At 50.0% G+C, this 15050-nt stretch overlaps 1 protein-coding gene across 1 annotated transcript in view; it reads right to left on the reverse strand.

Moving 5' to 3' along the window:
• The window catches only part of MYO5B (myosin VB), a 197923-nt gene that overhangs the window by 10349 nt on the left and 172524 nt on the right, over nt 1–15050 (reverse strand). The window contains exons 32-39 of the mRNA XM_068993666.1: nt 13804–13897; nt 12365–12508; nt 9320–9471; nt 6839–6928; nt 4510–4660; nt 2801–3086; nt 2006–2180; nt 158–238 (exon numbers count right to left, since the gene is read on the reverse strand). Of these exons, the coding sequence (XP_068849767.1) occupies nt 158–238; nt 2006–2180; nt 2801–3086; nt 4510–4660; nt 6839–6928; nt 9320–9471; nt 12365–12508; nt 13804–13897 (1173 nt within the window). The remainder of the gene's footprint in view (nt 1–157; nt 239–2005; nt 2181–2800; nt 3087–4509; nt 4661–6838; nt 6929–9319; nt 9472–12364; nt 12509–13803; nt 13898–15050) is intronic.

Raw genomic sequence — 15050 nt, forward strand, 5'->3', positions numbered from 1 at the left:
CAGTCGTGTCCGACTCTGTGCGACCCCAGAGACGGCAGCTCACCAGGCTCCGCCGTCCCTGGGATTCTCCAGGCAAGAGTATTGGAGTGGGGTGCCATTGCCTTCTCCGTGTTTTATCCTAGGACTTTATAAAATTGATTACTATTTTAAAACTCACCTGGATTGTTCGTATAAAGGCCACTGTCACCCGTTCTTCAAATTCATTCAGAGGGGTATAAAGGTTCAAAATTTTGACAATCTGTTGGAATAAAAACAAAAGCTTAGCACAGAGCTAAATTAACCTAAAATCACTTTTGAATCTTAAAGAATATATGACATTGGCACCCGAGAACACTTCTCTGTGGGCAAGACCCACAATTCAGGTGCAGCTGGACTGACATCGAGGCATCCACGTTTAGTAAATTAGGGTCCCAAAGCTCTGCCTGGGAGATCTGAGCTCTCTTACCCATTCCTTTCTCCTATATGTCTGGCCAACCTTCCCCCATGCTCTATGATTTATGAATTAATGAGGATTTTAGGAAACTGTTGGCCTGAAGTCTTCAGCACCTTATCTACTAGCCATTTAAAGGTTTCATTAAAAGAGTTCTAGGTATCTTACCTTTTATAACAAAGGTCTTAACAGCACTTTCTTACCTCTCACCACCCCCCAAAATCGCTTACTAAAGGGCAGGTTTTTCTCCTACCTAAACAGAAAGTAATTCTTTGTGTAGGGGAAGTGGCCTGCCCAGTGGCAGAGCGGTGCCAGGTACAGTCTAGGAATAAATTTATGAAAGCAAAATTTTAAGTTTCAAAACTTTCAGTAAACACGTATAGAAGGAAGCAGCTTTCTTAAGCGCTTGGTATTTCATCTTTGAGTATCTAATGGAGGTGGTAAGGAAATGTATGTTTACTTGCAATAGTGAATTTGGATCCTGTTGTTCTTTAGGTGCTGGGCAGAGAGAAGGGGCATGATTTAATATGGAAAATTCCAATTTCCTCATGCTGGTCTCATTTTGCACCCCTACCTTGTGGTGGGCCCATTTCTAAACAGGCACATTCATGATGGAGGGCAAGGTCACCTATGTGTGGACAGGATTTATCTTTTGACAGACATAGTACTTCTTGAAGGCAAAAGAAGAGGGGGTGGTAGAGGATGAAATAGATAGCATCACCTAGTCAATGGACATGAACTTGAGAAACTCTGGGAGGTAGTAGAGGGCAGGGGAGCCTGGTTTGCTGCAGTCCATATGGTTGCAGAGAGTCGGACATGACTTAGCGACTGAATGGCAACAACAAATTATCTCTGCAACTGAGACCCAGTATAAATACAACTTCTGGGGGGAAAAGGAAAGAAAATTTAAAGTCAGATGCTTACTGACTTTATTTAAAATCATGTAGGGACTTTCCTGGTGGTCCAGTGACTAAGACTCTACACTCCGCATGCAGGGGGCCTGGGTTCTATCCTTGGTCAGGAAACTAGTAGTTCCCACATGCTGCAAATAGGAGTTCGAACGCCACAACTAAAGATCCCTCATGTCACCACTTAAAAAAAATTGAAGATCCTGCATGCTGAAACTAAGATCTGGTACAGCCAAATAAAAAATATTAAAAAATAAAATAAAATAACACATATGAAGTCTAAGTGAAAATACGAATGTAATGGAATTATAGTTGTAAAGGAAACAATTTAATGCCAAATGCCAGATGCTGCTGCCAATTTCTGAAAGAAATTTAAATTTGGGGGTGAGAGACATTCCAGAACTCTCTGTAAGCATTTAAAAACCTTTGTGCCTAAGCTTGATGCTTTGTGGGATTGACTACCTGATCTTTCTAAGTAAATAAGAGTGATCAGAAGGTTACTGGCAGACCAAAGTATCTTTAGTTCATGCAGGAACATTCAGCGGACTGAACTTTCAGGACTGTATCACCAGGGGCAGAAAAAGTCCCAGAGCGCTTTGAAAACAACCTTTGACTTGGAATGGAAGCCGGCCTGGCCCTGAGTCCCTTTGGCTGACAGTGACCGTACCTGCTGGGTGCTGAGGGCGGTGCACAGGGAGCAGATGGCCTCAGCATCCTCAGGGCTTTTCTTCTTTAACTGCAGGAGCTGGGCAGCCTGAATCAGGGGTTCCATGGTCTCAACAGCTCCACTCTGGTGCAGGTTTCTTCCTCGAAGCCACTCTTCCAGCTGACTAATGTTGTACCTTAGACACAGGAAGAGAGCGCCCTGTGATGCCTGTCTTCTTGCTTCACTGGGACGAGCTCACCTTGTGGCTTTCTTCTGCAGCCCAGATGCCACTAGTGTTATCACTCTCCTCCTCTTGATTCTCTCATGTGGGCAAGAGCGTGACAAGTACGTGGCACTCAGTAACTGTTTGTGGAATGAGTGGGTGCTTAAAACCAAGCCAAGATGAAGTGCCTAATGTGTCTGTACTAAGTTAATGGGGGGAAAAGGCATTAACTATACTGAATTAAAACAACTTACATTTAACATTTGCAAACATATTTGTACTCCGGTGAGCCATCATGCCTCTTAAATCATTGATTTTTCTCTCAAACCTAGCCAAATCATATTTACAACCTTTATAAAGTCTGCAAATGTTTGAGCTTTGAACTGATTTGTTTACCAAGCTCACCTCCTCGGTAAGTGATGAATTTCATCAACAAATAAAAAAGTAATGGATCTGAGTCACACACTGCCTGTGACAAGGACAGCCACTTGGATTTGGCTGTCATTTTCAGAAACAAATGTCCCCCATGTGTGAGTGCAGCTGGCGTGTGAGGTGTCCCTTTCTTAGGGGTGGGCTGAGGTGCGCTCGCCTACCTGAGCTGCATGCCTGTGCTCCAGGAGCAGACGTCCTTCCGCAGAAGCAGGTTGTTGAGCGTCACCGCGTTAATCATGTAGAAGAGCTGTCTGAACACCTGCAGGATGATCTCGGGGTCCAGGCCCTGGTCGCACATGACCATGTGGAAGGAGTTCATCTGGCGAATGATGGCTTCCAGGCAGTACGAGTTGTCTCCTTCCGGCATGCTGGAGGTGCGCTTCCGGTAGCCCGTGGGCTTCATCCCGGACAGACCCTGAATGCTCTCGTTCTCCAACATGGCTGACACTAAAAGTGAAGAGCGATTAGAGCAACGGATGTTCCCAAATTAGATATGCTTCTGGGTCACTCGGATCACACAGGGCTTTGGCCGTGATCCTGCCCAGAGGTGACGTTCAGGAACTTAGAGCATTTGGCATGCGGTTTCTAATAGGTTGATCTCTACAACCGAGTAAGTTTTCCACATAGAAATCTTCGACTAAACCTGTGGACTAAATCTTCGCTTAAATTTATTGGTGATGGGACATAGGTAAAAGGTAAAACCAACTCAATTCTGTACTGGCTTCTGTGCTGTGCAACCAAAATTTGAGAATTGAGCAACGTGGGTGTAGTCGTGGCCTGGCCACCGATCTGGGCCTGGACTCTGAGATCATCCAACTATTGTTCAAACAGCTCTTCTCCATCACTCTCTGACCATGTAAATCTTAGGTGAGCTGGTCTGTCATAGTTAATGCACAGCACTTAACTACATGTCAGGCGCTTTACATTCAGTATTCCTTTTAACCTTCCAACAACCCATTTCCTAGTGAGGAAACTGAAGCATTAAATAATTTGCCCAAAGTCACCCTACCAGGAAGTGTCAGGGCCAGGCTTTGAACCCAGGTCTGTCCAATTCTAGAACTGATGCAATTAACTGTCACCTTGTCTGAGTCATGAAATATCCCCAGTTCTCCCTATGTCTGGTGAGAATAAACTAGCTCCTCCTAAGAAGATTCTGAGACGAGGAGGATTTGGAATGAATCTTATCCCAAGGGGTATATTTCTGGACAGCCCGTGTACTTGGCATTCACTTACAACCTGCTTATGCTGTCAGAACTTGGGGAAAACACAGTCCACGTGCTTCGGGAGAACCTCCCCAGCCTTTAAGGAGCACAGTGAGTGATGCACATGTGTGTTACTTTTCTTCTAACATAAAAAATAATTGCTCTTATTTTTCAATTCTGATATCATGTCAAGTGCCCAAGTGTCCTGCTTTGGACAGAATGTTCAATAAATATTTATTGCATGAGTGTTAACTACTGTGTTCATTTATATGAACATACTTCTTTCCCTTTTCCATGAATAAAGCATATACATGGGCAAGAGTATTATATCTTTTCACTGTGTATGCATTTACATTTTCTGAATTTATATTTAGTACCTATGGAAATTAGTTTGGGGAAAAAATAATACAATACGTTAAAGAAAAAGGAGATAGAGGGAAAGTGATCTATATTCTCACTACCAAGCACCACATGCTTTGATGGGCTGGTGTTGAAAATTTCATGACTCTCTTTGAGTAGACGGCATATACCTCCTTAGCTGCCTCTTCTGGGAAGAGCCTGGGCTTTCTGGGGGCTGTCCTAAGATAGCCGGTTCCCTAAACGGAGGGAGCGCTTACCCTTACATCAGACCCCACGATGAGCGCTGGAGATCTCCGGTGCCAGCTTACCTATCATAGGCTGCAAGAGGCCCTCGGCGATTTTAATGAGCTGCTGGTAGATCTGAATGGAAAGATCGCTCAGCACCTGGCGGTATTCAGTGAGGTCAAAGTTCTTAAGACAGTGCTCATTCTGCTTCGCAGTGTTCTGAGTCATGAAGCCCTGCAGAGGGAGACGGGCGCTGTGCTGAGTGCCAGGCACAGGAAGACCTCTGGGCCTCCAGTCACTTCCGAGGTATCCTACTGTGGGGAGACCGCTCGGGTTCTGTCTGCTCAGGTGAGGTCCTATAAGACCCTGTCAGTTCTTCCAGTTCTTGAGGATGGCTCTTAAATTTGAAGGCAGAGTCAAAACTTAGCATGACAGAGGACTCGGAAAACTGCTTAATCAAAAGGCTGTGATTATTTGGTCCAAATCCCTGAAGTCTCCCTGAGGCAGCAAAGTGCAGGTTGGCAGCAGGTCCTGGGAAAGAGGGATCCATGCTTCCTGCATCTTAACCTAGTTCTTGTCCCAATATATCAGGTTATCCCAAAATATTGAGACTACACACGAGTCCTTGAAGAAGTACCTGGCTCAGAGGGTATGTTTTTACAATGAGAAATTTTATGTAGAGCCTATCATTGAGTATCAGAATTAATGGATGAACCAAGATGATTCCACAGTTACAGCACCATGTCTTCTGAGCTTTCCCTGTTAACCAGATGAAGTAATATGCAAGTTGAGAGAGCTGCTAATATCAGAAGAACTCATGTCAACAATATCTCTGTATTCAGGCCCAAAGCAATCAAGAGCAGCCGAAAAATCAGTGTTTTCAAAAGGGTAACTGTCTCTAGCAATACCTTTCGTACTATGTCAGATCACAAAGCAATTCTTAAAGAAAACAAAAGCAGGCAGAAGAGGGGATAGCAAGATAATCATTGTCTAGGCTCTGCAGATCGGGTTACACTGTGGTTCAAGTCTTGTCCCTGGGAATACAAAAGCACATGAAAGAGTAGCCCAGTGTAACAGGATTCTGGGTCCTCCTGAGCCCTGTACAATGTTCCCTGCAGAGTCCAGGCAGCATTAGGTCAAGTGGTGACTTTCAGGGAGATAACCTTAAATACAGTTTTCTGGTTAAAGGAAAAGCTTGTGTATAATGTTAGGGTTAGGGAATAGAGGATATCTGTTTTGAAATGAACCCCATTTCTTCCAATAATAAACACACTATTTTTTTTTAACATTTAACCCACTCCCATGCATAATAAAAACAGATGATGAGATGAAGTTCAGATTCTAGGATAGAGATGCGAGTCAAGTCCCATTGAGGGTGGTGAGACCGCCTGGCATGGCATGCTCTTCTATTATCCCAGAGAGAACAGTCTGGGAAAACTTGTTCTGGCACAAAAGATGGAACAAAGCGTTTTGTTGCACCTTACTGAGTTACACTGTGTCTTAGCCTGGGGAGTGTAGAGACTGAGATTGTGAAAGGAAAGGGAGGAGGCAAGCTGAGAAGGCCTGCAGGGCGTTAGGTGTGAGTGGCAGATGGGCACAAGTTGAGAGTCTCACCAGAGAAATGGGGGTGAGACTGAGCTGTATGTAACTAGGTCACTGGTCTGAAGGCAAAGCATGGGAGAAGTTTTTTCAAGGATCAACAGTGGGAATGGTGACTTCTAGAAAAAGCTGGACCCAAGAGCTCCAGAGCAGAACATTAATAAGTGATGGGGTGAGCTGGGGCCTCAGATCAAGGGATTGAATTTAATGAGAAGCACGAAGCTGGGTTTCAAGGTCAGTTTGCACATCTGTAGTTCAGTTACACCTCGCCTTTTCTCTTAGACCATCTCTGTCTTGGAACAGACAGAGATGTTGGCTTTGGAGAGACAGCCTGACCCGGCAGACCACTGAGCTTTCTGCCACGCTCCCAGAAATGGGGCCCTTCTAGGGCTGCTTCAGAAAATTAAGTTCACAGGGTTTTCAGGGAGATTCCTGAGGGGCTCTCAGATGATGGATGGATTATGTAAACATTTCCCCACAAGTCTTCCCATTCATTCCAGGGGCCCTCAGGGTCATCGAGGCCTGCCTTATTCCTGCTTCAGTGATCAGAGTCTGAGGTCCCAGAGGTGCCCAGAGACTGCACGCCCTCTCTTCAGGGGACACGAAGCAGCTCAGGATGACGTGGACAAAACAGAGATGCCTTCAGGACCGACACCTCTCCGCCCTGCCCCTGTTCTGACCTGGGGTCTGAGGTGCTCTGAGGTGGAAGACGTTTTGCTGCACCCAAGGAAATGAGGACCTAACTGCTGAAGAACACGGGGCACCTTGGTGGCGACTGTGCCCTTCAGGGGCCTGGGTTCATCTCACACTCACCTCGTCCCCGCTGTACTGCTTCAAGCAGTGCAGGAGGCGGCAGGTATTGGACAACCAGAAGGATGTCATCTCAAAGTCCTCGTTGTGCTTCTGCGAAAAGAAGATGTGCCTGGGTATGAAGAGGTAGTTCCCATCTGTCCTGACGCATCCACCTCGCCTTCTCTTACCCAGGAGGCCCCAACCAGGCCTGGCGACATGCGGACCCTTACTCTTCATGGGCACACGGAAGAAAGCCCTCCCTGCAAGGCTGCCGTCCTGCTCCTCCAGCCCTGGGGAGGACACACGACCCTGCCTGGAGCCCCGTGATAAGTGGTGCACAGCTAGCGGGGAGTAGGTGGGGTCTGGGGCCACTTGGGAGCCTCACTGGAGAAAACTGGGGTGCAACTGGGCTGTATAGTACTAGGTCACTGGGCTGAAGGCAGAGCATGGGAGGACCAACTGCCAGGGGCCAGCGTGAGGAACTCCGCCCATGGCGAAGGTCATGAGGAAGGAGGCTTGGCATACACAAAGGCGTGATCAAGCCTCAGGAAACCCCCTGTTCCCGAGCATCTAACCCCAAAACCAGAGTCTGTTTTATGCTCTCACCTACACCTCTGACTTTACGGGGGTGGGGGGGGGGCTCTCCCCCATCACTGTTTCTCTTGGAGAAGGAGTTAACTTGCAGCTCCAAGTCAATAAAAATTCCTGGGCATGACAAGAGTGTTTCAGCTTACAGACTCCTCTGAAGGTTATCTAGCCCACCAGTATAGGTTCTTCCGGCCACATGTGATTGTTTACAGCCTCCCAACCTGAGAGGCACAAGATGTTTTAGACTTACTAAAGGCAAATTCTTTTGGGGAATTGTCAGTATAGTGGGTTGGTTAGGAATTATATTGGTGAAGGGTTTTTCATTTGTTGTGCCAATAATTACTGCTAATTGCCTGCCCTGGGTGTGACAAGGGTGTTTCAGGTCAAACCTCTCTGCTGACAGACTAGCCTGTATGATAGGATTATCCATATCCACACATGATTGTTTACTACCTCTCAACCATAAACAGCACAGAGAGTTTTGGAGTATTTTGAGAGTCTTAATTAGCACAGGGCTTTTCTCATTGTTGAGTCAATGATTGCCGCCAGGCCTCCATATCCTTAGGTACCTGGGAATATATTAATCAATGTATTTGGAATATAGAAAAGGAAATATAGTAGTTTTAAGGTTAGCAATACTAGACTTTTTGAGTTAATGAATTTTCTCTTTTGTAATAGATCACTGTACTTTGTTATAAATCACTGTGTCCTTGCTATGTAAAAATGTAACTTTATCACTATCTTAAGACTAAATAGATCTTAAGGGGAACATTGGTGAAAGGATTTTCATTTGTTGGGCTGATGTTTGCTGCTAAATCTCCATATTCCCTGCCCTTATAATGAATATAACTAACATATAGGAGAAATAAGTATTAACCTTTAAGATTAATCATGTTAACCTTGGGTTAAATAAATTCCTTTCTTGATTGTAACTCACTACCCCCTCACCCTATAGGAATGCCACTTTATTTGGAGGGTAGTGCCTGGTTTAAGAAAAAACACTCTTGGAAAAAATAAGTGTTTTGGTTATCAGAAAGGGTCGTAAAATGTCAGCAGGCCTCATAGCCAGGAGATGATGTAAAACCCCTAAGATCTTTTTTTATGTAAAGCACCTGATTTTGATAAAGGTCAGGACTGCTGACCCCCGCGTGACTCTGTATTCATCCCTATGTGTAACAAAAGGTATATAAGCAAACCCCAAAATAAAGAAATGGGATCAGTTTCCGGAAAGACTGATTCCCCCATGTTGCTTCTTTCTTGCTCTCCGTTTTTCTGGCCGAATTCCCATCTGATGCATGGGTACCCACCAAGCCTGCTAATTTTGCCTGGGCTTCTAAGATCGGACCGAGGGGGCCTCAGTGCCTCCTCTCCTACAGGAGAACGGGAAGACACCTGCGGCCTACATAGGTGGTGATTGGTATTCCATGCAAACCAAGTTATTCAGCCTCTTTTTCTCTGCTAATTTTCTAGTCCCTCTCTATCTGTAATTAAATAAGTTATTTCCAAGGACGCCGACTCCGTCTTCACCTTCGAATCACCCTGGATCCACCGGGGCTGGACCCCGGCAACCAACCATGAATGGGTGAGTTCTAGATAAAGCTGGACCCCAAGGTCTGGAGCAAAACAGAAAGTGTTCCTACGATGAAGCCAAGGGAGACAGATGAGCCTGACTCCAGCAGCCCTGGGCTCTGCCCTGAGCACGGGGCCAGATGGCCTGGCAGGTTCTTAACTGTCTGGGGTCCAGCAAAGGGGGTGCCGGGGAGCACGCAGTGAAACATCCCAGGGGGTCCTGTTTGTCTAGACATCAGGCGGCATTTCCCTTCAGAGCTGGAGATTCTGGGGAACTTGCAACTGAGGCGTCAGTGAGTGGCTGTGTTCACCAGCTCCCCACAAGACCAGCGCCTGGACACTGACCTTGAGGACCTTCTTGATGCCGTTGATGGTGGAGGTCAGCAGGGCGTGCACCTTGAGGTCGTCGTTCACGTAGTCTGCGTGCCGGATGCACATGTAGAGGATATAGGCTGGGAGGCAGGGCACCGCACCCGCCAGCGTCTGCGGTTTCAACTCTGCCAACAGCAGACAGCAGTGATGAGCTCAACAGCAGATGCTGCTCGATGCTCAGGGTTGTGAGAATCCTGGCCCTCATACATACAAACAGTCTCCCCAGGTTCCTGAAGCTCCTCAGGGTAGGGGGTGGGGGGCTGGCAGAGGAGTAGGGGAGAAGATGCCCTGGATACACACACAGTGCTTTGGACCCTGTCCACCAGTGTTTCAGAAATGCGTTAAAAAACCACAAACAACAAACATGTTCCTAATTGTTTAAAATAGCCTTGTCACACCTTGTCTTTATAACACAGAGGAAGAGAATCCCCGGGGGCGGGGGGCGGGGGGCGGCGGGGCTCCCTGCCCAAGTTTAAACACAGGCCACGGTCCTTGCCAAGAAGGGGCCCATGGCCAGAGACTGGCGGAAGGCAGGAACAGGCTCCCCAATCAGGGGACCGGGGCAAGGCCCTCACTGCTTGACAACCATCTCACCAACCTCCCTTGTGGCTAGCACTAACCAGGGTGTGGTCAGGAGAAGCTGCTGTCCCCGCTTCCCCCTGCCCCCTGGGCTGTGTGCCCCAGCAGGACCAGAAGGGGCTGGTGAGCCTCCCCGTGAACAACAGACTCCTGCTCGGCCTCTTGACCCTTTCCTGCCAAAATCCTCGGAAGACCAGGGAGAAGCTGTCAGACTGCTTGCCATTCCAGAGGAGGTTCAAGGAGGCACAGACCAGGCTGAGAGAAAGGGGTGCTGGTAGGGCCTGGAGGAGGAGGAGGAGGAGGAGGAGGAAAGAACCAGGGATCAGCAAGGTGGAAAGATAAGCACAAGGCCCAGGCACGCTGACTGCGGCCCCAGCCCTCACCCCACATCCCTGTTACCTCCACCCCCAACCTCCACCTCGCCCAGGCCCCACGAGCCCCTTATAGCAACGAAGGAGGCTGAGGAAGGAGCAACATCCTCAGATCTTCCACCAGGGAGTCTGGGGTTGGGGCTTGGCACAGGCTGCCAGCATCTCCAGAGGGTCAGTCAGTCAGTCAGTTCAGTCGCTCAGTTGTGTCCGACTCTTTGTGACCCCATGAATTGCAGCATACCAGGCCTCCCTGTCCATCACCAACTCCCGGAGTTCATTCAAACTGATGTCCATCGAGTCGGTGATGCCATCCAGCCATCTCCTCTGTCGTCCCCTTTTCCTCCTGCCCCCAATCCCTCCCAGCATCAGAGTCTTTTCCAATGAGTCAACTCTTTGCATGAGGTGGCCAAAGTACTGGAGCTTCAGCTTTAGCATCATTCCTTCCAAAGAACACCCAGGACTGATCTCCTTTGGGATGGACTGGTTGGATCTCCTTGCAGTCCAAGGGACTCTCAGGAGTCTTCTCCAACACCATAGTTCAAAAGCATCAATTCTTTGGCGCTCAGCTTTCTTCACAGTCCAACTTTCACATCCATACATGACCACTGGGAAAACCATAGCCTTGACTAGACGGACCTTTGTTGGCAAAGTAATGTCTCTGCTTTTCAATATGCTATCTAGGTTGGTCATAACTTTTCTTCCAAGGAGTAAGGGTCTTTTAATTTCACGGCTGCAGTCACCATCTGCAGTGATTTTGGAGCCCCCCAAAATAAAGTCTGACACTGTTTCCACTGTTTCCCCATCTCCAGGGGGTACATGACCTCAAATATACACCTACAGGCCATAATACTCTGATACCTGGTTAACATTTGGGCATCTCATAGGCTTAACAGTTGACTGCAGACTGGCCCTTGGCTCTAATTAGAAAGCCAATAACATCTTTCCAGAAAAAAAAAATGTGCTTTTTTTAAGACTTCTAATCTAAACCTTTTGGCTTTGAGCCTGACCCCTATGCAAACTGCAAATAGCTTCTCCTGCCTTGGAACTTTCCACTGTGATTTGGGATCCTGCAGCAGCTAAATGGCAGTGTCTTGGGGGTGGGGACCATGTCTCTACTTTTCGTCATCATCCACAGAATAGCCAGCACTGGGGACCTGAGCTGCCGTCAGTGAAATCCTCCCCCAGTTCATGTGGGAAGTCATTTAGAGGGAAGGTGGCCAAGTGCTGTGCGCAGGCCTGGAGCCACCTGAGCGATGAGTGTGGGGAGCTGCCTGTCGGCTGGCACAAGCAGCCAGTGTTACTCCCTCCACCAGTATTATTCTGTTTCACTCTGATGCTGTGAGCGCTGAGTTTCATTCATCCGAGATTAAAGGTTCTTTCCTAATGGCACTTGAACAAGACACAGCCTGTTTAAGGTGAACTTACGTCACATTTAGTTGTCAGGCAATTGTAAGGGTGGTAGGGGAAATTAACCTTTATAAAAAGAGCAAAATACTTAGCTACTAAAAACACCCCAAACGAAGAGCTGAATCAAAACCTCTGCCAGGCTGAAATCACGCTCTGTTCTTCCGTCTCTTTGAGTTCCTCACATTCGAACAATTCAACACAGCACTTTGACCTCTGTCATATTTCAAGTCTTACAGACGGGAGGACTCAGGCACCAGAGAGAGGAGCTAGCAGCTCAGGGGCCAGAGAACCAGGCCTCCAAAGACCCCCTGGTTCCGGCCCAGGCTCTCCCTGCTGGCCCTGCAGACAGACGGCTGCCGACGTGGGCTGAGCGCAGAGCAGGATGTCAGGCCTGGTGAAGCCAGGTTGGGGTGTGAGACCAGAGGGGTCGGAGCTGGTACAACTGGCAAACCAGGGACAGGGTGGCGAGGAAAGCAGCTCCCAAGAGCCCTGTGGGCGCCCCCACAAAATGCACTCTGGGGGCAGCCCACACACTAACCCCAGCATCAGCCTCTCCTGGGAGCTCTTCAGAAACGCAGCAGCTCAAGGGGGCGGGTGAAAGTGGGTGGGGGTGTCCGTGGGGTGCGGGTTGTGCAGGAGGCGGACGGGAGGCGGGGCTGACCTGTCACCAGATTCCGAATGAGCAGGGCCTCGTCCTCCTTGTGGTACTCCAGCATGCCCTGGAAGTCCTTCTCCTTCCGCTGCACGGTGACCTGCCTGTTGAGCTCATGCCGCTTCCTCTCGCTCTGGGCCAAGGCTTGGGCAGCTGAGCAGGGCAGAGGGAAGGAACACGAACTGAGAGATCTCCAGGCTCAGGCCCAGGGGCCGGGCATCTTGGGTGGGCAGGGTTCAGGCCGGGGTCTGGGCCCCAGGGTTCTGGGTTTGCTGGGCTCCCACACTCCGTACATGGTCTGCCCTAGTCTGGGTCACACGTGTGACAAGGAGACCTGAGCACTGGGCACCGGATCCACTCAGGAGAGGGGCCGGGAAACACCCAGAACGGCAGAGGGCGGGCTGTGGACCAGAGAGAACGTGGGAAGGATGCAGGCGCAGGATGTACAACCATTCTGCTGGGGGCTGCTTCTCCCCACTTCTCCCAGCGATGAGAAAGGCGGGAGGGGAGGAGGGAATCAGAAGGGAAGAGGGAGGGTGAAGGGAAGGAGGAGGAAGAGAGAGAAGAAAAAGTCCGAGTGACCGGGAGACTGAGAAGTCGAGGAACAGAAAAGAGAAATTCAAAGACGGGGAGGGGCACGCAGGGTATGAGGGGCGACAGCTCAAGGCTGAACAAGACACGGTCCTGCCTTCCTAGGGCTTCATCTAAGAGCACCAGGTGGACGTCAGCAGGTGATTAAACAAACTGACCCCTGTGATGGGAACGTGCCTGGTAGGCACGTGGTGTTAGGAGTGAACGAGGGGACTGGACCCCAAGCACGTGACTCCTGAGCTCAGGTGGAAGGAGTGGAAGGGGGGTTGCATCCCAGGTGGTGAGGGGACCAGAGGAGGGTTCCCAGGAAGGCGGGATGTGCAAAGAGGGGTGGAGAATATGATCAGACCTACAGCAGGGAGTCAGAGAAAGAACATTCTGGGTGTTTCTGGAAGATCCACTGAAGTCTCTCCCTGACTTCTCTGGGCCAGATGCCAGGTGGGACATTTACCCAGGGAACTGGCCTCGCTCCCTGACTACCAGAGCACGGAGGGGGGCCCCGTGATTTCTGGCTTCATGTTAAGGAGCGATCTTTCGAACCAGAAAGTTTTGCCTTCCAGCTGTAACCCTTCGAAGGCAGGTCCATGAGGCAACGTCCCCTTTCTGCACAGCTTGGAGTCAGCACCCGAACACTTGCCAAGTTTGTGTTTGTGGGTGAAGATTCCAGCAAAATGAGACTGGGTGAGCTCCTGCGGTCTCCGCGAGTCTGTCTTGTGCCTGCCGTGGGCGGGGGCAGCAGCAAGTAGAGCAAGTGACTTGTCTGGGGCGGGGCAGGCAGGCCCCTCCCTGAGCGGGGCTGAGCACACCGGTGCCTCAGACACACACACACACCTACTCACACCGCACTCACACCCTACCTTCCAGGTCCTGGACCTTCTTCATGTAAATCTTCAGTTGCTTTTTGAGCTTCCTCTCATTCTTCTCCAGCTTCTCAACTAACTCTTTAAGGTCCTAAAAGCAGAAGAAAGCAGTGTGATTAGAACACATCTAATCCCGCCCTGGAGGGTGGGGCAGAGCGGGGCGGGGGTGGTGGTCCTGGCACCTGGAGAGCCAGGCCGCCAATGAGGAGGCCAGGCCCCGGCTCCAGTAGGAATTCCCCCACCTCCCACCCCCTCAGAGCATTCTCTCAGTCCAGATGGCAGTCTCCTCCCTGCTGAGGCCACCTGGCACCCTGCCTGAGCCTCAGTCCTCTAGGCCTTGCCTCCTCCGGTTGTCACGGCAACACCCAGGAGACCCTCAGCCTCCGGGGCCCCAGGTGGCTGGGCAGTGCCCTGGGGAGGGAATGGACAGGTGAAGGCACCAGAGTGCCTTGGAGTGGCATCTGCTGGACAAGCCCGCAGGCCAGCGAGGTTACCTGGGGCCCAGAAGCAAGACAGGCCCTTGGCTGGGGCCCCTCAGGGGCTGCCACACTCCTAGCAGCCAAGGCCCCAGTGGGGAATCAGCCCCTGGGACCCAGCACTGCATTAATGTCACCCTGTCCCCGCAGGGAGCTCCATGACCATTACGGACTCTGTGACACAACAGCGATGCAACTGTGGAGCCTTGGAAGACGTCCGGGCTCCTCCCTCCTTCTCCTCCTCCTCTCTGCCCACAGGCAGGGGCGACATCTCTTTCACACCTCCTGCCTCATTTCAAGCCTCCCCCACAACCCTTTTTCTGTAATAGTTGTTATTTCCATGTAGAATCGGGTTTTTGGAAACACCGTCTTATTTCTCCTCTTCTTTTTTTTCATCTTGCTTCCACCACCTGCCTGAGCTCTCTGAGAACAGAGACTCATTTCTCTGGCCTTTGTCCCGGCTCATTTGATGACTGTCTGCCAGGATGGCCACCGACCACTCCCCCCACTGCCCCTCCGAGCAAGAGGGGGGAGTCCGCCCCCACCACTCAATCTGCCTAGAGCTGCCCTGGTCCACAGAAGGTGGCAGAAGTGACCCTGGGCCAGTTCTGGAATTAGATCTTAAGAGGCCTCCCCCTCATCCTCCTGGAAGTCAGTTGCCATGTAAACAGCAGAGAGCAGACCCCGGGAGGGGAACCGAGGCCTCAGGTCTGGGACTGGGGTGGGCCTTGCATCCTCCGGCCTCCTCCAACCACAGTGCAGCAGAGC

Source organism: Capricornis sumatraensis, chromosome 21 (assembly GCF_032405125.1).
Source record: "Capricornis sumatraensis isolate serow.1 chromosome 21, serow.2, whole genome shotgun sequence".
NCBI lineage: Eukaryota > Metazoa > Chordata > Mammalia > Artiodactyla > Bovidae > Capricornis > Capricornis sumatraensis.